General features: G+C 43.5%; 1 protein-coding gene across 2 annotated transcripts; it reads left to right on the top strand.

Annotated features, from left to right (window-relative positions):
- The first annotated feature begins 1,461 nt into the window (after positions 1–1,461).
- Positions 1,462–22,473, top strand: pik3c2g (phosphatidylinositol-4-phosphate 3-kinase catalytic subunit type 2 gamma). Of its 2 annotated transcripts, XM_010901955.5 has the most exons (34): positions 1,462–1,933; positions 3,958–4,416; positions 4,922–5,051; positions 5,708–5,790; positions 5,926–6,083; positions 6,446–6,560; positions 7,018–7,129; positions 7,927–7,997; positions 8,272–8,335; positions 8,650–8,775; positions 9,193–9,223; positions 10,665–10,848; positions 12,503–12,625; positions 12,729–12,857; positions 13,136–13,250; positions 13,531–13,664; positions 14,003–14,191; positions 14,474–14,567; positions 14,824–14,918; positions 15,327–15,507; positions 15,696–15,803; positions 15,935–16,027; positions 16,823–16,952; positions 17,298–17,434; positions 17,663–17,832; positions 18,107–18,263; positions 18,651–18,760; positions 19,020–19,194; positions 19,972–20,090; positions 20,261–20,357; positions 20,487–20,559; positions 20,912–20,991; positions 21,078–21,203; positions 21,744–22,473. In XM_010901955.5, the coding sequence occupies exons 2-34, from the start codon at positions 4,181–4,183 to the stop codon at positions 21,924–21,926; spliced, it is 4,128 nt and encodes a 1,375-aa protein (XP_010900257.2). In that variant the 5' UTR covers positions 1,462–1,933; positions 3,958–4,180; the 3' UTR covers positions 21,927–22,473. The 2 variants fall into 2 exon arrangements, with proteins under 2 accessions (XP_010900257.2, XP_012994313.2); XM_013138859.4 differs by lacking the exon at positions 1,462–1,933 and having other exon boundaries at positions 3,753–4,416.
- The last annotated feature ends 575 nt before the right edge of the window (positions 22,474–23,048 follow it).

Genomic DNA, 23,048 nt, shown 5'->3' with positions numbered 1-23,048 from the left:
GCTTTTACAAAACACCTGGCCTTAAACCCCAAGGAGCTAACAACAGTAGTGTTGAATTTCAGTGGCTAGGGCAAACTCCCTAAGCAGGCTGGAATTTAGGAAGAAACCTAGAGAGGACCCCCGCTCAGAGGGGGGGCCAGTCCTCTTTTGGCTGTGCCTGGTGAACGTGAGTACAAATTGTAAAATGCATGTGGGCTGAGTCCAGAGTCTATTTAAATTTAGTCCGGGTCGGAAGCATGACCAGATGGACAAGGAAAGGGACAACACGGGGGAGGGGGGAGGTGTCAGCACAGTGGCAGCTGAAGTCGTCAGGTATCGTCTTGACCTGCAACACAACCAGGAGAACTTTGGACAGGGACAGCAACAGGTCTTTCAAGCCTGGTACTCCTTAGGTGTGGGCCAATACCTCATGTCCTCAAGTTAAAAAACATCAGGAGAGCGGGAACATTTTGAAAATGCATTCCTTAGATCTACGGGGATTTATAGTGGAGAAGGACAACTGACCCTACTCCCCCAGCACAATTATACAGCAGCGTAAGACCTTGGGGCTGAGACAGTGGGGTCCAGTGACACTGTGGCCCTATCCGGGGTAGGCCCCAGACAGGGCCCAACAGGCAGGATATCAATCCACCCAAATTGCCAAGCATCAACCAAAAGGACCCCCACCAACTGCAACCATACTGAAAGAGGGACGAGTATTGCCAGCAGAGTATAACCCAATTGCACGAGTGTGCAACAGAGAGACGACAACAACAAGCCAGTGACTCCACCCCCGAATGGCATTGGAGGGAGGGCATCCCAGTGGCGACGAGAGCCCACCTGGCAAGACAGCAAGGGTGGACAGTAACAAGCCATTCTGGTCACCTTCACACCACTCGGCCAGGTTACACTTAATCATAAACCATTCTGTACAGATGAGTCTTTAGTAGACACTTGAAAGTTTGCACTGAGTTTGCTTTTCTTTCCACAGTAGGAATGAAATGCCTCTGGCTGCCTCTAGCTGTTTGTTTAGAAATTCTAGGTACAATTAAAGGGCCTGCATCTTGCGATCTAAGGTTACGTGTAGGTATGTATGGCTGGATCATTTCAACGAGGTAAGTAGAAGCAAGTCCATGTATTGATTTATAGATGAACAATAAAACCTTTAAATCAGCCCTAACCCTAACAGGCAGCCATCATTTCAGCAATCATGGCTGGATCATTTCAGTGTGGTAAGTAGGAGAAAGTACATGTATTGATTTATATGTTAACAATAAAACCTTGAAATCAGCCCAAATCCTAACAGGCAGCCAGTGTAAAGAGGCTAGAACAGGAGTAATGTGTTCACATTTGTTTTGTTCTAGTTAGGATCCTAGCAGCCATGTGCAGCACTAATTGAAGTTTATTTATTGATTTATCAGGGTAACCGGAAATAACATTGCAGTAATCTAGTCTAGAAGTAATACAGCATGGATTCGTTTTTCTGAATCAGTTTTTGTTAGAAAGTTTCAGATTTTAGCAACGTTTCGAATATGAAAATAAGGAAAGGTCAGAGTCAAGAGGTTTCTTACAGTTTTTTGGGATATGACCATGTAGCTGTAGAGGTTCACAGTGAGATCTGCCAACAAAGCTCTTTGTTTCTTGGGTCCTAAGATGAGCATTTCTGTTTTTGTTGAGTTTAAAAGCAAGAAGGTCTATCTGGTGCGAACGGAATGTTCTACTGGAAAAACCAACCTTTGTAACCACGGGAATCTGTGGTTTTGAGGGCTCGACCTATGAGCTCAAATACAGGCGTCAGTGACGATACACGAAACACCACAGCGGGCGGGGAGCTCGTATGAGTAACACTTGTACAGTACAGTGGTAGACATTGATACATTGCGTACCGTGCATACTTTCAAGATTGAATTCCTTGGTTGTGACAGGTGCACCTGGACAACGTCGACTTTTTACGGTAAGACGGAACAAAGACGGACATTTTACACAAATTATAGTGTTTGTAAACTGTTGAAAAATGTAATCAAAAACATACTAATGCAAATGAAATTGTGCGGATTTTTCCCACTGTTTAATATTGAAAAACGTTATTTCGACATATCAGTCTTTTATCTTAATGTTCTAGAACGTATAACCAATTATAGAGTTTTCTTGAACATTGTTCAGATTAATGGCTTTCCCTTTTAAAGTGTATAGTGAAAACAAATAGCTGTTTCTTCAGTGGTATAGAAATTCACTTTTGGTATTGAATGTCACCCCAAGCCGGCTTTTCGCGTCTTCTCAAAATCATTTTTATGTTTCGGTCTCAAAAGGCGACTATTCTGTATTTGAAACTGGCACTAATTTCCTTAAGGAAATAGCCAGTTAGGATTTGAAATTCCTGTTAATTATTAGACTAACTGACTTGTAGGTTTAGTAGGGGAGAGCAGGGTATGATGTCACACTTTTCACACTGTGTTACATTTACAGGGCACAATGCTATACATGTCATGCCAAATGAAAGAAGGAGGTCTTGGGCACCTATTTTGTATTCATTACCTCCTCATATCTTATTTCATGGAGTTGGAGACCGTTTAATAGAGAGTGTGGACTTTTGACGATTTGCCCCATCAGCTAGCAAGTTGTCACACTATGTAGGATAAGTTGTTATGTTGGATTATGAACAAATAACAAAACAACTAATTCATTCTGAATATTGATTTCAAATTCAAACCAAATTGAACTTCATTGAAGAACTCAAAATCAAAACAATCATGCCTAGAGAATCTGGCAAATCATGCCTGTCAATCAAAACAATAATGCTGTCATAGCAACTGCAACTTCACCTGCCTCAAGTCCTTTAACAATGTCAGAACTTATGATATCATTCTCTGTCTTTCTTTTATAATTTTTTACATTATTTCTTTCCTTCCCCACTTTTTTCATTCCTTCCTTCCTTTCTTCTTTCCTTCCAAAACACATTTCATCATTACTATTGCATATTCATTAATATCCTTGTTTCCACAATGCAATTCATAACATCACTCTAAATTAATGACACTGTATGAAGTAGATGTGTGGATATACAGTAGGCATGTAGTGTGTTAATTGACACACACACAAACACACAGACGCGCCAAAGCCTGTCTTGTGTAGACTAGTCCAGGGATATATCAGCTGCTTTAAACTATATGTATATATAATAATCCATTTACAGTAACATTTAATGATATTATCAGAGCTGATTAAGAAGTATTACAATGTTTTTTGAGCATGTTCTATGTCTATTTATACCGGGGCAAGTTGTCACTTGTGAAAACTTGCCCCAAGGTCATTGAGACAACTTGCCCAAAACTGACATGCCTGTTAATGTTGGCTAAATCTCATATTTAGCTCAACATAGGACAGATAAAATATCAAAAGACATGTTATTGTCTCCTCTACTCAGTGCCAAATTATAATTTTCGACATTCATACCTAACAAGGTTTTCTTGCATAAATTGTAAAGTGGCACATTTTTACTTTTACTTGTGCTCACCTCAGATTAGAGTGATCTTGATCACTTGGTGAACAGGAAATTGACCATAGAACTTGTAGTCACACAATGTATCTATTTCTGAGAGAGAACCTCTAGTGTTGGAAGTATTGAACAGTGTGACAACTTACCCGTGTGATAGTTTATCCCGCTCTCCCTTAATACTTTCATTATGTGCTACAGTGATAAACTACATGCATACATTATCGTACTATGTCAGTGTTTTTGCTCTTAAATATTTAGTAAATTGATTATGTATATATCTAATATCTCATTATGTAAACTGTAATAAGGACTGCATTAATAGACCTCTACATCCTATGCGTCTTTTGTGCATGCTGAGTCTACTTTAAGTTATTTGATGATTGTTATAGTTGGTTACTACATATGTTACTACATATGTTACTACATATTTAAATCAAACTACATATTTGGTTGGCTAGGGATGACAATGAACTATTTTGCAGGATCCCTTTTGATTGGCGGTGCTTGTCCACATGCGGCCTAGACTGCAAAGAGTAATTTTAAGTGCAAATTTAGAAGAAAGAAGAACCCCAGAGCGGAACCAGAGCCAAGGTCAGACCACTCCTGGACTTGAGTTCAACGAACCTGTAGTGCTTTACCAGGAAGGACAGCCTGGAGCTGGCCGTATTCACCTCAGTTCTTAATGGATTCCAAAGACTTGTATAAATGATTCATAGAGACAAGAAGACAACGGCTTTCCTGCAGCAGGACGATTTAGGGGCAGGTCAGGACTCTGTCTCTCCAGAGGAGAAATGGGATCTGCCCCGGTCGACATTGGGTTTGTCCAGTCCAGAGACATCTTCCCCTCCCTGGCCACAGGATTGGGAGGGTGGGACTTCCAAACCCAGCACCCAAGGGGTGGGTGGAGGGGTCCCCAATCCTAACCCCTATCTAAGACACAGGTAGGATGGATGAAAGTGAACTCTAATAGCAGTAATAATAATAATGACATTCTACCAACTAACATCCTCAAAACACTTAATTTGTTCCATGGTGTCTCTAATGACCACAGAGAGTAAGGAAACCCATTTAAATTCAGACATGGATAACAGCAACCCACACAAGGCAATGTCTCTTTTACTATTCTGGGGCATTAGGATTCAATCTTAAGACCAGAAGCAAAAGTGGCCCCTACTGGCTTTCAAACACCACTTCCAGCAGCATCTGGTCCCTCATCCAAGGACCAGTGGTCATGTTCAAGTCTGCTGGACAGTTCTAAATAAACAAGAAAGGACTGGCTCTAGTGCGATCTTAGTATGAGCCAATTTTTTTAAGCGGCAAAAAATGTATGTGAATTGATATGTTTATTATGATTAATGGAGATTTTTAAAATTAGAATAGACTAATACTCAAACAAAAACAAGATGTAATTCATTTGGAATTTTGGATTTTCTTGAAAATGGACAGAACCTCAGAGACAGATGTTCCCGACAGTGGGGTAGCGTTTCTTCCTCCGGTACCTCTAAGGAGCCGTGTTTCGACCATCAACCAGAACAGGTTCTCCTGTGACCTGGCTGTCACAGCCAGAAACAGTCATGTGAGTATCACTATAGGTTTTGGGGATTCTATTGTGTCTCACTGGAGACAAAGAGGTCTTTAAAGGAAAATGTATTAAAAACCCAACACTCAAACTGTCATTGCGCCCTTGTGGACGGCGCCTAACCTCATATCTGCTCAAGAGTTTGGGTTCTTTGTCTGACATTTTATAAGCGCTTTTTCTATGTTGAGCTTTAAACTACTACAGCTGAGGCCTTTTTCAGGGCTGACGTCTGATATTTAATGAGGTTCAATTTATTATTTGGCAAGTCAGATGAGTGTCTCTGCTGTCTAATACTCAGCGCCGTCCAGGTTAGGACTAAGGAAGGATGCCTTGTTAAGTTATGCTTGAGTGAATCCTTTGTGCTGTCTGTGATGCCTGTAAGCTATTTGCGTCTGCCAGAGGGGAGTTACTCTACATGGGCATTGGTCCCAGCTAACTTCCTGGTTGATTAAGCAGTGCGACAAAAAGCACAGATTTGCAGCATTAGTTTTTCGGGACACATGTCTTGATCTTTGACTCTCTTGACCTCGCTGGGAGTTGCTGTGATGAGAGAAAACTCCAGTCAGAAAGTTTGGGTCGCGTACTGTATGCTATATAAGTATGCACTGGTTGTTCTTCTCCTGTTAGATAAATGGCATATTTTATACTTCTAGCTCGATACCTGGAACGTGGAACTGATAGACACTCCACATGGCAGCACCAAGCCACTGTCTTCTCTCTGCATGTCAACATCGAAGTAAGTCAAAGATCAAGAGGAAAAAGTCCAGAAACGTCCCGTAGCCCTGCGCTTTCATTTTAACATTCTGTACAATCTTTCTCACGCACCTGACTCTCTGTGTGTGTTCCTGGCTCTCTCTCTCTCTCTTGTCAGACTGCTATCCAGATACCCTCACACTGACCAGATGTGTAACACCGGGGTGGTGTGGGGTCGTGTGTTACCTATCCACCTCAGCCTGCTGCAGGATGTGAAGATCACCGTCAACGTATCAACTCCCTGGGTTCCTCACCTGTTACCCATCCCCACCAGCTGTAAGACTCATGCATATTCATTCAATACATTACCTGTTATCCATCCCCACCAGCTGTAAGACTCATGCATATTCATTCAATACATCACCTGTTACCCATCCCCACCAACTGTAAGACTCATGCATATTCATTCAATACATCACCTGTTACCCATCCCCACCAACTGTAAGACTCAAGCATATTCATTCTATACATCACCTGACTGTGGCCTCGGCTAGCAGTAATCCCAATCACTCAACGTCTGAGGAAACACTGTGGGTTACGTCTTGACACAGTCAGTACTGTACGTTTGTGTAGGTCAAGGCAGTAGATTACCACGTTATCGTGCCGGTGACCTCTGACCTCTGCGTTCTGTCCTCCAGTGAACACAACGGTGCAAAGCCTGATCGATCAAGTTTTGCTGCTCCTGGATCAGACGGCACCAAGCGCCGGACACTGCCTCTTGAAGCTCTGTGACTCGGATGAGTACCTCAGAAAGTACGCCCCCCCCCCACCTCCCCTGAGCCATTCCTCCCACACAGCACCATGCCTTGAATATCTACCGTAGCGCAGCGAATTAGGCTTTCACAAAAGCGTGTACTGAAGGTACATTCTGAGATATTTGTCCACTGTTAATTGTGCCGCTCTCGAGACAAATATTTCTGTTATTTTTTAAACATCCCATTTTTTGGCTTGATGTGTAATGTGTTGTTTATTTGGGCCCCATGTCATCATGACTACTTGCTTTTGAACATGGAGTTTCATGACTTACTGAGGTATAATAATAATTCTAAATAAAGGTCATACAACATTCTAACAACATATTACACATCCAGACCAAAATGGGAGGCTTAATGAAATAGTTTGTTATCCACATCATAGACTGCATCTTTAAATGTTTGAGACTGTTTTGCTTTCTGTTTTTTTTTTTTACTTGTTGGTTGTATTTCATCAGTCAGGAGATGCTGGGTTTACACGAGAGCATCCAGACCTACCATCAGTTCTCCCTTGAAGTTCCTCTCAGACTACTGCACACTACAGTCCTCCAGAACCTGTTGGCCCGGGACGTACGTATTTACACTACGTTAACAATTATAACATGCATTTTACATTTTATATACATTTTATAACTCCATGCTCACCAAATGAACACAACCAAAGGTTTCACATAGCTTTCTTCTAAATATGCCTTTCCCATTAAAAGTGTCTGTCAGGAAATGCCATGCAGGGACAGGCTTTAAATGGTCTCCTGTTACCTAATGCCTTCGCTGGCTGTCCATTCCAGGGCTTGTGTTATCAGAGTGGGTCTGTTTGTGTGTGTGCATCTGTATGTGTGTGTGTGTGTGTATGGCAGATCAGGGAAAGTGAAAAAGACCTTTCCCTGAGCCGGTTTTAAACTTGGGGTTAAGGTTAGGTGTGTATTGAGGTTTAAGTTCAGGTTTAGGATTAGGTTTTCAGGTCTGAGTTAGGTCGGCATGTGTGTATCTGGTTTGTTAAGGCTGCTGTCTGTGTGTTATCGGGAGAAATATCCTCCACCCTGATTCCTAGACTTTGCTCTGTGTACCTGGCATTTAGAAGCCTCAACGGAATGGTATGTGGCTGAATATGCCGTCAGAAATAATGACTTCTGTTCATTGGTAAATAATGTAAGATAATGGCTTTCCATGTCTGCTTTTAGACAGACACATAAAACATGACCTTTCTAAATGTATATATCGGACTGGTTTGCCTGGCTAATATTGTTTTTTTGTCAGTGGTGTTGTTCAAATGAAATACTCACTGTTCCTTCTTGTTAGGCAGTTATTACATGTAGTTATTACATGCGGTTATTACATGAAATTATCTTGTGTGTTCCTTGTCCAAGGCTGAGGACAGCAGAGCTCCGTGTCACCTGTACAAGCTCATTGACTCTCCTGTTGTCTCCAACCCTTTAAGGTAGAAAACACACGTGACCTCTGACCCATATCATTTTGTGTGCTATTGTGTCTTACTTACTCACCCCCCACATAAAACCTCCCCATTACTGATTATGTTAAGGAAAGAATATTACTTATTGACTATGTCTAAAATTCACTGTATGTAGGTGAGGAGGCATGAAAACAACATGAGGCAGGGTGTCGACAGGTGTCTGCTTATGTTTGACAACTGAAGGGCTAGAAATGCTAAGATCTTTTATCTCTCTTTCTGTCTTTCTCCCTCTGCCCCTCAGGTTAAGCTTGCAAGTGAAGCTCAGAAGCTACACCAACAGGGTGAACATACTAATAAGGACCCAGGTTAGTGCTAACATACCACCCTGAGTCCCACTGTTGGCTGGCCTCTGAAGCTAAGCCGGATCCGCTTTGGTCGGCTCCTGGACGGGAGATCAGATGCAGCTGGAAGTAGTTTTGGAGGGCCAGTAGGGGGCACTCATTCTGCTTTTAAGATACAATCAAAATGTCCTAAGGCATTAAAAGCAGGGGTGTTATTTTCCAATCTGGCCCTCGGGTCAACATAGCTACCAAAACATCCCCAGTTTCCAATTGGACCATTCATCTGCCCCAGCCCCTTGCGCCACATAATGTAACCGGTTAAACGTCTGTGTCTCCAGTGCGGGACCAATGTTGACCCGCTGGTGGATGAGGTGCATGGAATCGTCAGCCTGCTGTGTGGCATAACTACGGCCAATCTGGAGGAGGCCATCGGCAGGCTACTCAGGATCAAACCCACAGCCCTGGTACGTTCTCACTGACCCACAATGCCACACAAAGCATTGGTGGCACTGGTGCTTTGAGGTTGAAATGGTTGGGGTACACCACATACATTTAGGAGCTTCAAAAAATATGCTGTAAGTGAATATTGGAAGGGCTTAATGATGCAGTGAAATGCGGTAATGGAAAAAACTAAAAAAGAAGAACTGCACTTCACTATGTAGACAACAGTAAGACCCAGGTTGAGAAAAACTTGCAACTGAGTGTAAAATAAAAAAACTGGTGCTTTAACTTTTTCATCTATTACTGTTTTTTTTACTGTTTTTAAATGTTTTCTATTATAAATATTATTATTAAGGCCTTGCTTTATCGCAGCAACTCCCTTTTTCCATGACATGAAAAAAATTCCTTATGCAGTCTTTCCTTTTGTTGTTGTCTTTCAGGACAATTTGGAAATGTATGAGTGTGAGACAGGTAAGTCCTGCTAAGCATATGGCAGGGGCTTGAGCTCAATACCAGACCGTACCCATGGTTCATATAGCCACACCAGACCGTACCCCCGGTTCATATAGCCACACCAGACCGTACCCACGGTTCATATAGCCACACCAGACCGTACCTACGGTTCATATAGCCACACCAGACCGTACCCACGGTTCATATAGCCACACCAGACCGTACCCCCGGTTCATATAGCCACACCAGACCGTACCCACGGTTCATATAGCCACACCAGACCGTAACCACGGTTCATATAGCCACACTAGACCGTACCCACGGTTCATATAGCCACACCAGACCGTACCCCCGGTTCATATAGCCACACCAGACCGTACCCACGGTTCATATAGCCACACCAGACCGTAACCACGGTTCATATAGCCACACCAGACCGTAACCACGGTTCATATAGCCACACCAGACCGTACCACCGGTTCATATAGCCACACCAGACCGTACCACCGGTTCATATAGCCACACCAGACTGTACCCACGGTTCATATAGCCACACCAGACCGTACCCACGGTTCATATAGCCACACCAGACCGTACCCCCGGTTCATATAGCCACACCAGACCGTACCCACGGTTCATATAGCCACACCAGACCGTAACCACGGTTCATATAGCCACACCAGACCGTAACCACGGTTCATATAGCCACACCAGACCGTACCCCCGGTTCATATAGCCACACCAGACCGTAACCACGGTTCATATAGCCACACCAGACTGTAACCATAGATCATATAGCTACACCAGACCGTACCCACGGGTCATATAGCCACACCAGACCGTAACCATGGTTCATATAGCCACACCAGACCGTAACCATAGATCATATAGCCACACCAGACCGTAACCATAGATCATATAGCCTTTGTCTCAGAACATAAGTGTGAAAGGGCCTATTATTTGCAAGGTATGTTGCTGCCAACATAGTTTTAATGGGAAGGCTATTCCTCCCTATTAACACAGACAGATTTATATTCAAGACACATTTTAGTGGAACACACAGATTTATGTTTCTGTTGGAAAATCTCTTATTTAAAGATTAATCTAATTGTGAATGAGTGCTGTGACAGTTTTCGGTGTCAGTTTTCCTCGTTGTCCTCATGGTTGGTTGTGTCTGCTGTAGTGTCAGTTGTCCTAGTAGTTGGCCGTGTCTACTATTGTGTCAGTTGTCCTTGTGGTTGGTCTGTCTGCTTTTGTGTCAGTTGTCCTTGTGGTTGGTCTGTCTGCTGTTGTGTCGGTTATCCTCATGGTTGGTTGTGTCTGCTGTTGTGTCGGTTATCCTCGTGGCTGGTTTTGTCTGCTGTTGTGTCGGTTATCATCGTGGTTGGTTGTATCTGCTGTTGTCAGTTGTCCTAGTGGATGGTCATTTTGTAAATGTTCAGTGTCTGTTGTTCTACAGCATTGGTGATGCTGCACCAGGCTCTGGGGAATCTGCTTAACGTCTTCTTCGACAACTTCAGCTACGACTTCCGGAGTCTGAATGTGTCCCCCAGCCTTCCAGTCCGTGATGCAAACCAGAACTATGACATCCTACAGCTCAACATAGCAGCACTCTATGGACTGCAGCACAACTGGCTCAACAGGTATTTCACCCAGGAGAGAGTAGGAGGTAGAAACGTCAAGCAAAAAACTACCAAAACATTTCCAGGGAAGAGCTGTGACTGGGGTTTTTGTTAAAATAGGGCAAAACATCACTTTTTATTGGGGAATTTCACCATTGCTGACCCACATAATGTGCTAATTAGAAATGTGACATGTCGTTAATAGGTAATGTATTTGACATGTTGTTAATGGGTAATGTCATGTGATGGGTTGTTAATGGGTAATGTCATGTGACATGTCGTTAATAAGTACTGTCATGTGCGATGTGGTTAATAGTTATTGTCATGTGACATGATGTTAATAGGTAAATGGGTAATGTCACATGACATGTTGTTAATGGGTACTGTCATATGACAGGTTATTAATGGGTAAAGTCATGTGACATGATGTTAGTGTGGCATTTCCCTAACTAGGTGTCACAACCTGCTATATGTGATTTTGTTAAAAATAACAATTTCAGTTGTAATCCTACAAATGTAGCTGTCATTTTTTAAGTTTAAGTTAAAAAGAGATTAAGATTAAAAGACAATTTTTGTCAATAATCTCAAGAACACATATGGATGTCTTCTGTGTCCTTTTAAACCCTTAGAGCAGGATAGACAGGACTAGGAATTTAATCAGACAGGGAAAGAAAGACATATCAGGAGTTGGCATTGGATTATGGGTAATATCACTCTGTGTTGTTCACTCATCCCCTCAAGCTTAATGAAGAGCCAATTAGGCAGCTTTTGTTAATTGAACCTCTTCTTAAGATGGCCGTCAAACTTCATCTGATTTGCAGATAAAGAAAAATTGGCTGGGGCAAGGGTCAACCGTTGATTTTTAGGGTTTTTTAGGGGTTTCTGTGATGCCATCTGTTGTTTGGGCATATTTTAAGGAATGTGATGTGCTGTTAGGGGTTCTGTCATGTGACATCCTGCTAACAGCTTCTCTCATGTGACATATTTTGGGGTTCTCTCATTGGACATATTGTTAAGGGATTTTGTCACAATATATAAAAATGTAAAGGAAGTGCATTAATTATGTTATGGGTCATTCTTTGTAGTCTCTTTGTGTGTGTGTGTGTGTGTGTGTGTGTGTGTTTTAGGTCTTTCTATACTCGTGGGGACCAAATGTCAATTTGTCAAAATGTCGATTTAAAACGTCAAAATGTCAATTTCCTGCTCAGGGTTTAGGTTTAGGGTCAAACTTACAGTTAATTTTACTGTTAGAATTGGGGTTTCTTTAAGGTCCAGCCGTTGTTGGTTAAGTTTAGGGTTAAGGTTAGGCATTACATCTAGGTAAAGTTTAGGCATAAATGTTACTTTATGGAGGTTAAGGTTAGGGTTAGGTTTAGATTACGGGATAGGTTAGGGTTAGGTTTAGGATTAAGATTAGGGCAAGGAAGCATGCCATTTTTATTTTCAGGTCCCCATGAGGATAGCCATACAAACTTGTGTGTGTGTGTGCGTGTGCGCTATGTCTGTCTGTGGTTTACATTTTTGATAACTTCCTGTTCGCACATGTGTGTGTGTCTGTCTGTAGTTTTCAGTTTTTATTGCTTCTCCATTATGCTTTTTGCTGACTGTGTTTCTGTGTGTTTATGTGTGTGTGTATGTGTGCGCATTGTTCGTGTGCCACTCTCTGTGAACGCAGTTTTGATTACTTCTCCATTTCCTGTTCGTTGACGTTTGGAGGGAAGAACATCTGTGAGAAAGGCCTATCTGAAAACATCAGCACTGCCCTGTCGCTTGGCAACAAGATCCAGTGTAACCGCATGTGAGGACGTCTTCAGTCTGTCAGTCCCCGGTTGTTCTGCCTACGAAATGCTACCTGAGCTGAACACATCCTTACCTTAATGTGTGTGTGTGTGTGTGTTCAGGATGGTGTTCCCTGTACTGATATGGCAGCTGCCCTACGAGTCCATGTTGTCCATAACTCTGCAGGCGTCCAAGCAGGGGAAGAGCCCTGAGATGCTTCGCTGGGCAGTCCTGCCGCTATACAGAAACAAGTGGGCTGTTTGTGTGGCGTGTGTGTGGTGTGTGTCTGCTGTGTGTGTGGTTTGTGTGGAGCATCACTCAACTCAAAATACTCATTCTATAACTCACTTGTAATTCTCCACCTACAACTTGTAATACTCCACCTACAACTTGTAATACTCCACCTATGACTCATAATAACATCTGTAACTAACTTTACTACTTTACTAAGTGTTATGTGTGGTCCTCTGTCGGCCATGTCTATATCATAGCCTGAGTCAGCATGATAAGTGTAAATGTGTCCCCACAGGACCCTAGTGAGTGGGACAGTCCTAGTCAGTATGTCGATGCTGGAGGAGCTGTCTGACCCTCCGTCACCTGCCCTGTCAGACAGCCACAGCCAGGCCACTGGCATCATCATGCAAGTGAGATAATACTATTTCACGGCCCCCTGCTGGTTAAAGAACGCATAACACCCGGCTTACACAAAATAATGTTAAGCAGTGTTGTGCCCGCTTTTTTAAAAAATATTTTCCTCCTGATGTGTCTGGATATTAGCCTGGTCCCAGATCTGTTTGTGCTGTCCTACCAACCTCTATGCTCATTAGCGTGTCTGTACCACAGGTCTGGGACCAGGTCAGCTGTATGTGTCTTGTACATCCTGTCGGTGGCTGTTAGTATTGTGTCTCTGTGTCTTTGTGCCAGCTGGAGTTCCCAGAGACGGCACGGTGGAGGTATGACAGACCCATCTCCCTGCCAGGCTCTGTCCTGTTCAGTCCCCCGTTTGACGAGCTGCGCAGGAAGATATCTGAGATGTCCCAGAAACACTGTGTTTGCTTGTGAGTAGCACGGTTAACGTCAATGGGAATACTCAGACAGAAACATGTGCCTGTACTCTCTCTTTCTCAATCACTCTCCCTCAAGAAAACAAAGGTGATGTTTTTGAGTATGGTTCATTTTCCATTGAATCAGAAAAGACCAGCGCCATTCAGGTTTAGAGAGTTAGCCTTTCAATATGGTTGGCTTCCCCCCGTTGCACTCCAGCAACTCCTTTGAGCGGATTTGACACCTGTGAAAGGTGAAAGTACAGAGAGTGCTTTCCTTCTGGTACGCAAGGATTCTGGTTTCAACTTCTGGTCTTGGGTCTAAGGACGTGTTCTGTTTCTGGCCTTCCTAGTCTGTCTGAGAATGAGAAGGCACTTCTGTGGAGTAAGAGACACAGCTGTGATGAGAACATCACCGTCCTGCACTTACTGCTGAGTGGCGCCCCCCACTGGGGTCCGGAGGAACTGGCTGAGATCTACACTATCGTGGAGAATTGGACCCTCCACCACCCTGAAGAGGCTCTGTTTTTATTGAGTAACAGGTGACACATGATTATAATTATTATATTATTATAATTATCACACGCACACACCACGGCGGGAACGCCGTCTCGCAGAATGTATTTGGGAAGAGGTTGAACGTCCCTGGGCTAACAGTGTTTTGTGGTCAACCTCCGTCCTAGATCACTGGCCCCACGCTGATCAATATATGTTCCATTGATTAGCAGGTCGCATGACATAATGTGACCTGAGCTTGCTGCTCTCCGTTAAATGATGTGATCGTTATGTGACTCTAATGTAATGTTGCATGTGTTTTGGCTCAGTTTCCATGACCAGGCAGTGCGGACCAAGGCAGTGCAGCACTTTCAGCAGATCACTGATGAAGATCTGGAGGAGTTCCTTCCCCAGCTGGTTCAGGTAAATACTCAACCTGATATGTAATGTAACGAATACTTCCTGGTTAAACGAACAGTGTGGAAAGGATATTTTTTTACAATACGGATCAAATTATAAAAAAATGTATATGTCTCTTTTGTGAGAGTGACCTACTATGTTTCAGTACTGAAGCAGTCAATCAGGCTTGGTATTTTGACTGCCTGTCTGTATAAAGATGATGTTTCTTGATGAAGCAAATGTGGTCAGGTGATTGGTTGATTGATTGATCGTGTGACAGGCTCTGAAGAGTGAGTGGGAGCTGGATGGACCTCTGGTGATGCTGCTGTTGGAAAGGTCACTGAAGAATATCAGGATCGCTCAACAGCTCCTCTGGTCAGTAAGCAGACACAAACTACCAGTCTGTGTGTCTGTGTGTCTGTGTGTCTGTGTGTCTGTGTGTCTGTGTGTCTGTGTGTCTGTGTGTCTGTGTGTCTGTGTGTCTGTGTGTCTGTGTGTCTGTGTTTGCCTGTGTGTGTCTGTGTGTCTGTTTGCGTTCAAAGGTCATATAGTCGTTGCTCAATCAATCTGTGCTAAAACGAAGCAGTGTGTCTTTTCCTGGCTCTGTGTGTGTGTGTGTGTGTGTGTGTGTGTCTGAAGAGGCGAACACTCTCCCAGCTGGTATTCTGAGGTGGTCTAACCAAGCACTGCTGGTGGGGGGTAACTGTTACTTTGTCCGGCGTGTGCTGCTTACATTTGTGTGTGTTTGTTCGGTTGTGTGGGTGTATGTGTGTGCCCTCCCAGGCTGTTAGTAGATTCCCAGAACGATGCCCATTACCGGAGCTGGTTCAGTAAGGTCCAGGCTGCTCTGAGTTACTGCTGTGGAAAGGCGCTGAGGCAGGAGCTGGAGCGCCAGGTGTGCCTGGTCAATCTGCTCACACAGGTGGCCGAGAGTGTCCGGACCGCCGACAAGAACCAGAGGAAGGTCTGAACCCTTACTGTCAACGAGTTTCTCACTTTCCAACACTGTCGTTTTCCCATGGCGTTGTAAGGTATTCTTATGTAATGTGTTATGTGTCACCCTGGTAGATGTGTAGGTCATACTTTAGGGACAAATTCCCCCGGAAGTGATAACAAGGGTTATATTTTGCTCTAACGTGTTTCCCGGAGCAGAACGTCTTAACAAGAGAGAAGAGGAAAATTGAAGGCTTTTTCACGAACGGGGTTAGCTGTCGTCTGCCACTGGACCCAGCCGTCCTCGTGAAGGGAGTGAAAATGGACGTAAGAACAGAACCTCTGATGGAAGCGGTTTCCTGTATTTGCATGCTGAATGCTACGCGGCTATAAAGTTCTGAGTGGATCCGGGTTTCGGATCCCAGCTTTAACATAGACGCTGTTTCTCTCTTCATCAGGTGTGTAAATTCTACAACTCCAATACCGCTCCCCTAGGCGTCACCTTCGTCAACATGGACCCCCTGGGCCGGGACATCAGTGTCATCTGCAAGGTGACTGACAACCCCCTTCCACATGTCCACTAGCAGAAGTATCGCCATAGAGATGTCAGAAGTATCGCCATAGAGATGTCAGAAGTATCGCCATAGAGATGTCAGGGAGATCTCATCTGTGTGATAATGGATGTTTGTAGTTAGAATGGCGGGTGTCTCTGAAGTCACTGATTCTTTGATTCTGAGCTCAGAACAGAGTTACACGATGTAATGCAACCTTGCTGAATTCCCTCCCTTCTCAAACATATCGAAGAGATATATGTACTCCTCTAACAAAGCGAGGTCAGCAGATAATAAAATCACTTCCTGCAAGAAGGGTAAACAGTTTTGACAAGAGACAAATGGAAATGTACTATACATAATATATATTTATCATCTGCCACTATTTGTACAACTGTTTCAAGTCTTCCTTCACATAATAAGTGTGAAATAATAATTGCATAAGTTTCATTTCTCAGATTGATTTACCATTAAAAGGCTGTTTAACAGAAACTGGTACAAAGCATAGATTGTTGATTTTGCGCTGTGTCTTCTAGCTTCTGTTTCTGCACGGGCTGCACCATTAAGCCATCATCTCCGCGTTAATGTATTGTGTCGTTTCATTGTAATTAATATGCTGATTCGTCCTGACCACCCAGTTGGAGTCGAACACCCTATCACTGGACGTCTTTATACTGTGTACACCACTTTTCACTTCTTTGCACTGTACAGTGCAGAAGGGACACAGGTCTGTACTATCCCTGTGGTAAGTGAACGCTCCACCATAGCATTGCTGATGTCTGATTGGTTGTTCAGACAGGGGACAACCTGCGGCAGGACATGCTGGTTCTGCAGATAGTGCGTGTGATGGACAGGGTGTGGCTTCGGGAGGGGCTGGACATGAGGATGGTCACGTACCGCTGTCTGTCTACAGGTCCAGACCAAGGTACCGCACTGTCAGTAGATGAATTACCAAACCCAGGCCAATGAAATCACAATTTATTGGATTTTCACTCACACAATTAAATCATTATCCAAAGAATGGTTCTTTGGCAAATACATTGTTGACATTGATAATAATAATAAGATGCAATGGCTTCGCACTCCAAAAAAGCAGGATGGGTATTTCTACATTTTCTGGTTTTTAATTATTTTTCTAGAATGTTCTGAGGTTAAAAGTAGGATAAGGTTACGGTTAGGTTTAGCAAACATGGACTTTTTTTTTGCGTCCCCACAAGGTTATTAACAGGACTGCGTGTGTACATGCGTGTGCGTGTGTGTTCGTATGTAGGTCTGGTGGAGGTGGTCCCAGAGGCAGTGACCCTGGGTAAGATACAGCAGGAATGGGGTCTAGGAGGAACCCTAAGAGAAGACACACTGGAGAAATGGTTCCACATGTGGAACAAGACAGAGGAGGACTACGAGGGGGTGAGTCTCAGTAGATCTACACAGTTGAACCGCCAATGAAATCTGTCCAAATTAGTCCCACAATAAAACCATGGGGACAATGAACAGCATCAACAGCCTTGACCTTCGTGCAGCTGTATGGAATTTGGTCTGATCTGTGTTTATTTGCAGTGTCAGGCTCAGTGGTATTGGCCCTCCCCCTGGCAGTGATGAACCTCCTCCTTATGTCATGTTCTCCTGTACCCGCAGGCGGTCATTAATTTCCTCCACTCCTGTGCCGGATGGTGCGTTGCCACCTTCATCCTGGGAATCTGCGACCGCCACAACGACAACATCATGCTCAAGCCCAGAGGTCACGTGTTCCACATCGACTTCGGCAAGATCATGGGCAATGCACAGAAGTTTGCCAGCATTAAAAGGCAAGTGGCGGTCTGGTGTTTGCGGCAACACAAGGTTGAGCATTAGGCCATGTTCAAATGCCACCATGTTACTGTGTAAAATAAAAAACTATTCATTAAAAGAAAAGAAAATAATACGACAATTTTATTAAATATGGCTACTTCATTTAGTGTCCTTATATTAATACAAAAATAAATGTAATCAGAATATGTTACGCTGCATTATACAGTCACCTATTAAGCTGAGACTATCCAGAGCATTGCTGAATACCCACCCGTCTCTTTAAACCGCCAGGGACCGGACTCCGTTTATATTTACCTCGGAGATGCTGCACTTCATCACTGGCGGGGGTCAGAATCCCGTTCGCTTCCAACGCTTTGTGGAGCTTTGCTGTGAGGCCTACAACAGCATCCGCCGGCGCAGCGCCTTGGTGCTCAGCCTGCTGCAACTGGTGAGGAATCGCTGCAGCAGACTGTTGATGAGGAAAGCTTTAAGCTGCATCTTATTGCCGAGGTCTCCACTACAGCCAGGATTCATGCCTGGGTTGTAACCCATTCTGGCATATTGCCGGGAGTCCCAGAGGGCATTGTATACTAGCCCAGTGTTTCAGTGCAGTGAAACACTGCACTGCGGAGGCTGTTTTGTCACAACAGGCTCTAGCCACGTGGTTGGTCGGGCATTGGGACTCAGAACACTATGGCATGATATGTTTGCAGGAAGGATTTCTCAGACTTGACCTCGCTGTGGTGCTGAAAAAGAGGATAAAAAACTAAAGTAAAAGTGTCCATGACATCATATTTTGTATTGATAATTTAGTTAAATGTCCTTCGTTTCGTAGATGCTGGGGGCAGGGATGCCAGAGATGAAGGACATCCAGGACCTGCAGTATGTTCAGAAGAACCTGAGACCTCTAGACTCAGAGATGGAGGCCACCTCCTACTTCACCAAGTATGCTAACACAGATACTCTCTTGTACAGTAGCACTCGTCACAGGCCTCCCTTTCAGTGTGTCTGGGTGTCTCCTCCCAGTCTCTCCTCCTATACACATCTACTGAATATGTCACTCTTGTCCGACTCCTCGCTGTCTGTCCACCTGCCTCTCTGTTCGGCCATCTGTCTGTCTTTCCAACCATCTGTCTGTCCATTCACCTCCCTGTCTTGTCCATCTCCCTGTTTGTCTGTCCCTATGTTTCTGTCTGTGTACCAGAAAGATCAAGGAAAGCATGGACAGCTTCCCGGTCAAGCTCAACTTCCTGTTCCACAACCTGGGCCAGTCCTCTGGGAAGAAGCCGGCTCCACCCGTTCCTGCCCAGAGCTCCTCCCCCAACACCAACATTCAGGAAGCTGTCATACATAGTTACAGTGGGAAGGGAAAGAATGTGGTGAGTCATTACGGTCCTGGCTCATTAATATTGCTCATATTGTTTAGCATAGAGTGGAAAATCACAGGCTTAGAACTATGCCATTTTCTCATCTCAATTGAATTGTCAAATTCCGTTGGGGGTTAGCAGAATTTGACAATTCAGATGTTGTTGAGAGAAACAACAGCGTCCAGAGGTTCTAAACTTTGTGTGACTATCTCCTGGTGTCTGATTCTAACTCAGTCGTCACAGCCTTGAAGGTTATAAGCGTTTGATCACTGTTTGATCACATCATGCTATCTGTTGTCAGGATAAACAGTCCATCTGGGTGCAGGGGCGATGTGTTGTCTGCAAGACACAGAGCCGAGATGCTACTATAGCCTACTCTGAATTGGTTTAGGCAAGATAGTAGATAATATTTGCATTCTCTGTTAATATTTCTTTTTAAAAAGGATTATAAAGGAAGATAGTGATAATGTAATGATGTGCAATTAATTTTATTTTTAAAGTGGATGTATCTACGTTTCGCTGCGCTCTGTAGCTTTCAGTAACATTGTAGACAGTAGTTGTCAAGAGTGGTTGTACAATGTTATCCACATGTTGGTAGTCATTCTTACATTTTGTAGATGTTGTGAAATTCATACAAAATGTAATGCATTTGTTGTGCCTCATCGTTGAGTTTAACTTTAAGCATCTAAGACATTCGACAATGTCATTTTAAGACCATGGGTGATGTCATTAGAAGACCCTTTGGTGATGTAATTTTAAGACCTTTGGTGATGTCATATGGGATTTCAGACATACGAGATGCGGGTGACCATTGAGGACGGATACCTGATCAGTGAGAAGACGTTTGGTCAGTTTGAGTTGATCCACAAAGAGCTGCAGAAGCACTTCATAGAGTCTAAACTACCAGAGTAAGTCAGGACTGCTTTACCAACACTGTACAGTGCTAGCTGCTTGACACAAGTATATTAATGCAAGCAAGCAAGTTTATTTATATAGTGGGAATTAATCAATACATCATATTGTTTCTATGTCATCATATTATTTCATTTATATGACTGTACCTTCAATTATTGGTTAGATTCCCCAAATGGTTCAAGATGTCCTTCACGCCACGCTGGAAAATGTCGGCGCTCAACAAGTATCTGAAGGAACTGTTTGAGGGACCATGTAAAGGGGTGAGTCCTAGAACTTCTCCTTTGTCTTCTTCTTATTATTATTTTACAGTCATGGAAAAGCCTTCACTTCTTTGATGTTTCCTGTTTCATGGCTTTAATCTACATAATGTGTAATTGTGTCATCTGCAGAATGAGTTTGTGTGCAAGTTGTTCCTGGATGGGCCAAAGAACGTCAATCCCACATCTGTGGCATCCAACCAAGGTAATGATTAGTATCTTCAAAATGTAAACCCTTGTGTTCCAGATGTTACGATTATTATCTTCAACATTTAAACACTTGTGTTCCAGATGTTATGATTAGTATCTTCAAACCCTTGTGTTCCCGATGTTATGAGTGTCTTTAAACCCTTGTGTTCCAGATGTTATGATGAGTATCTTTAAACCCTTGTGTTCCAGATGTTATGATTAGCATCTTAAATATTTAAACCCTTGTGTTCCTGATGTTATGAGTGTCTTTAAACCCTTGTGTTCCAGATGTTATGATGAGTATCTTTAAACCCTTGTGTTCCAGATGTTATGTTATCATCTTCACCTTTTAACCCTGTTATTTCTAGATGGTGAACCCCAGATCCAGCTCTACATGTCCCACAGTGACAACAAGCTCTCTGTCCTGGTCAAACACCTCAAGAACATTGTAAGTCATCAATATCAACTTCTTTTTCACCTCCTCATTCTGAAATTCAAACTCTGTTACCTATGTGTTCCATTCCCATTCATCAGAGGTTGGCCAATGGGTCGTGTCCAGATGCCTACGTGGTTACCAAGCTATGCCCAGATCCTCAGAATAAGACCAAGAGGAAAACCAAAGTGGTCCGCAACAACCACAACCCTACCTTCAACGAACTGGTACATACACATACTATATGTAAAACAACCACAACCTTACCTTTAATAGACTGGTACATACATATATTATATGTCAAACAACCACAACCCTACCTTTAATAGACTGGTACATACCGTACACATATTTTGTATTAATATTGTACAGCTTTACATCCATAAGGCTGTGTAAACCTTTTAATACATTGATCTGACTCCGTCTAGTTTGACGGGACTGGAGGTCAGAATCGCTGCAACCTTCTTGCCAGATTCTCAGATTCTCTCGGCACCACACATTCCCAGTGTTCATTATGATCAATAAGATGTTTTCTGTTCTGAGGCCAGTGGATTCATCCTCTCATAAATAACTGCAAACAGAGGCTTGTGTGTGTGTGTGTAATAGTGTGTGTGTGTGTGTGTGTGTGTGTGTGTGTGATAGTGTGTGTGTGTGATAGTGTGCGTGCGAGTGTGCGTGCGCACGTTGGTGCGAGTGTGGTGGGGGGGGGTACATTCTCTGAAACTGAAAAATAGACTAGAATAGCCATCTTCTCCTTCTGTTTGCAGATAGAATACAAAGACCTATGTTCACTGCAAGGTTGTGTGTTGGAGGTGACAGTGAAAAGCCGGAAGACCTTTGTGGCTGTGGCACTCGTGAAACTGGAGCCCAAAAACATGGACAAGGAGGAATGGTTCCACCTGGGCGTCCAGTGGCCTCGATCATATTCATCAAAGTACTTCATAGCATAATGTTTTACAGCGATAAAATAATCCTGTGTGATATCCTGTTCATTTGTTCACTATGTTTAAAGACATCTCTGATTGGACAAGTGGATAGGACCTTACGATCAATATGGGTTGTAATGTTTTTTCACCACGGGACAAGCCTTGAGATGCTGTGATGCTAGCCTGACACCACTAGGGGGCAGTGTCACGCAAGGGTATTTCCATTCGCAGGGGTCATTGGATTCCAGTTCAGTCAGTGTCTGTTCTATTAACGCGGATCTTTAAATCCGCTTACCCAGCGTTTAAGGAGAACTCCCTCCTGCTCTTTCTCGTCGATGAGAATGTAGTGGAAAATGAAATGTTACAAATGTTACTCCGCTACAATGGCAACTGTTTACTGAGACTTCTCCAACATGGGGAATGATCTATGCCATATTTCTTTTTCTTACTATTTCTAAACATGAACTAAATGAAGGATGTTGTTTTGGAAATGTTTATCTATTAATTATAGCCGTTACTGAACAAATAATGTAACCTGTTTAAACGTGTCTGCAGATAATGTGTTATAGAACGTATCACTGTATGTTATTGCCGTAGCTGTTAAAACTAATACTGTACTACCTGTATGTTGTTGTCGTAGCTGTTAAATCTAATACGGTACAACCAGTATGTTATTGCCGTAGCTGTTAAAACTAATACTGTACTACCTGTATGTTATTGTCGTAGCTGTTGAAGCTAATACTGTACAACCTGTATGTTTTTGCCGTAGCTGTTGAAGCTAATACTGTACAACCTGTATGTTTTTGCCGTAGCTGTTGAAGCTAATACTGTACTACCTGCCTGTCATCGTCTTAACGCCCTGATCAACCCCACTCACATCCCCAGCTGACTCAAGCCCATCCCTCTCTTGCCCCACCCCCCTCTGGTTCACGGTGGACTCCTTCCCAGGGGTATGTTGAGGCACAGAGGAGGCCTGCCGTGATCCATGGCTGTGATTTACCCAGTGGAACGTCGTCTGAGCCTTCCTGTGATCTTAATGCCGTTTGTCTTCCCTAGCACCAGCAGTCTCCCGGCCTGTTCCAAATCACACCCCGTTCCCTAGATAGTGCACTCCGTCTGACCGGGGCCTTGTGAAGAGACAACACC

This window comes from Esox lucius, chromosome 19, assembly GCF_011004845.1.
Source record: "Esox lucius isolate fEsoLuc1 chromosome 19, fEsoLuc1.pri, whole genome shotgun sequence".
NCBI lineage: Eukaryota > Metazoa > Chordata > Actinopteri > Esociformes > Esocidae > Esox > Esox lucius.
This window is presented reverse-complemented; position numbering and strand designations above follow the sequence as displayed.

Excerpts from the sequence above, each read along its gene's own strand:
- pik3c2g (XM_010901955.5), top strand. The coding sequence starts at position 4,181 with ATGATTCATAGAGACAAGAAGACAACGGCTTTCCTGCAGCAGGACGAT. Across the intron at positions 12,626-12,728 it reads AAGATCCAGTGTAACCGCAT|GATGGTGTTCCCTGTACTGA; the intron begins GTGAGGACGTCT and ends GTGTGTGTTCAG. Across the intron at positions 17,435-17,662 it reads CAGAGGAGGACTACGAGGGG|GCGGTCATTAATTTCCTCCA; the intron begins GTGAGTCTCAGT and ends CTGTACCCGCAG.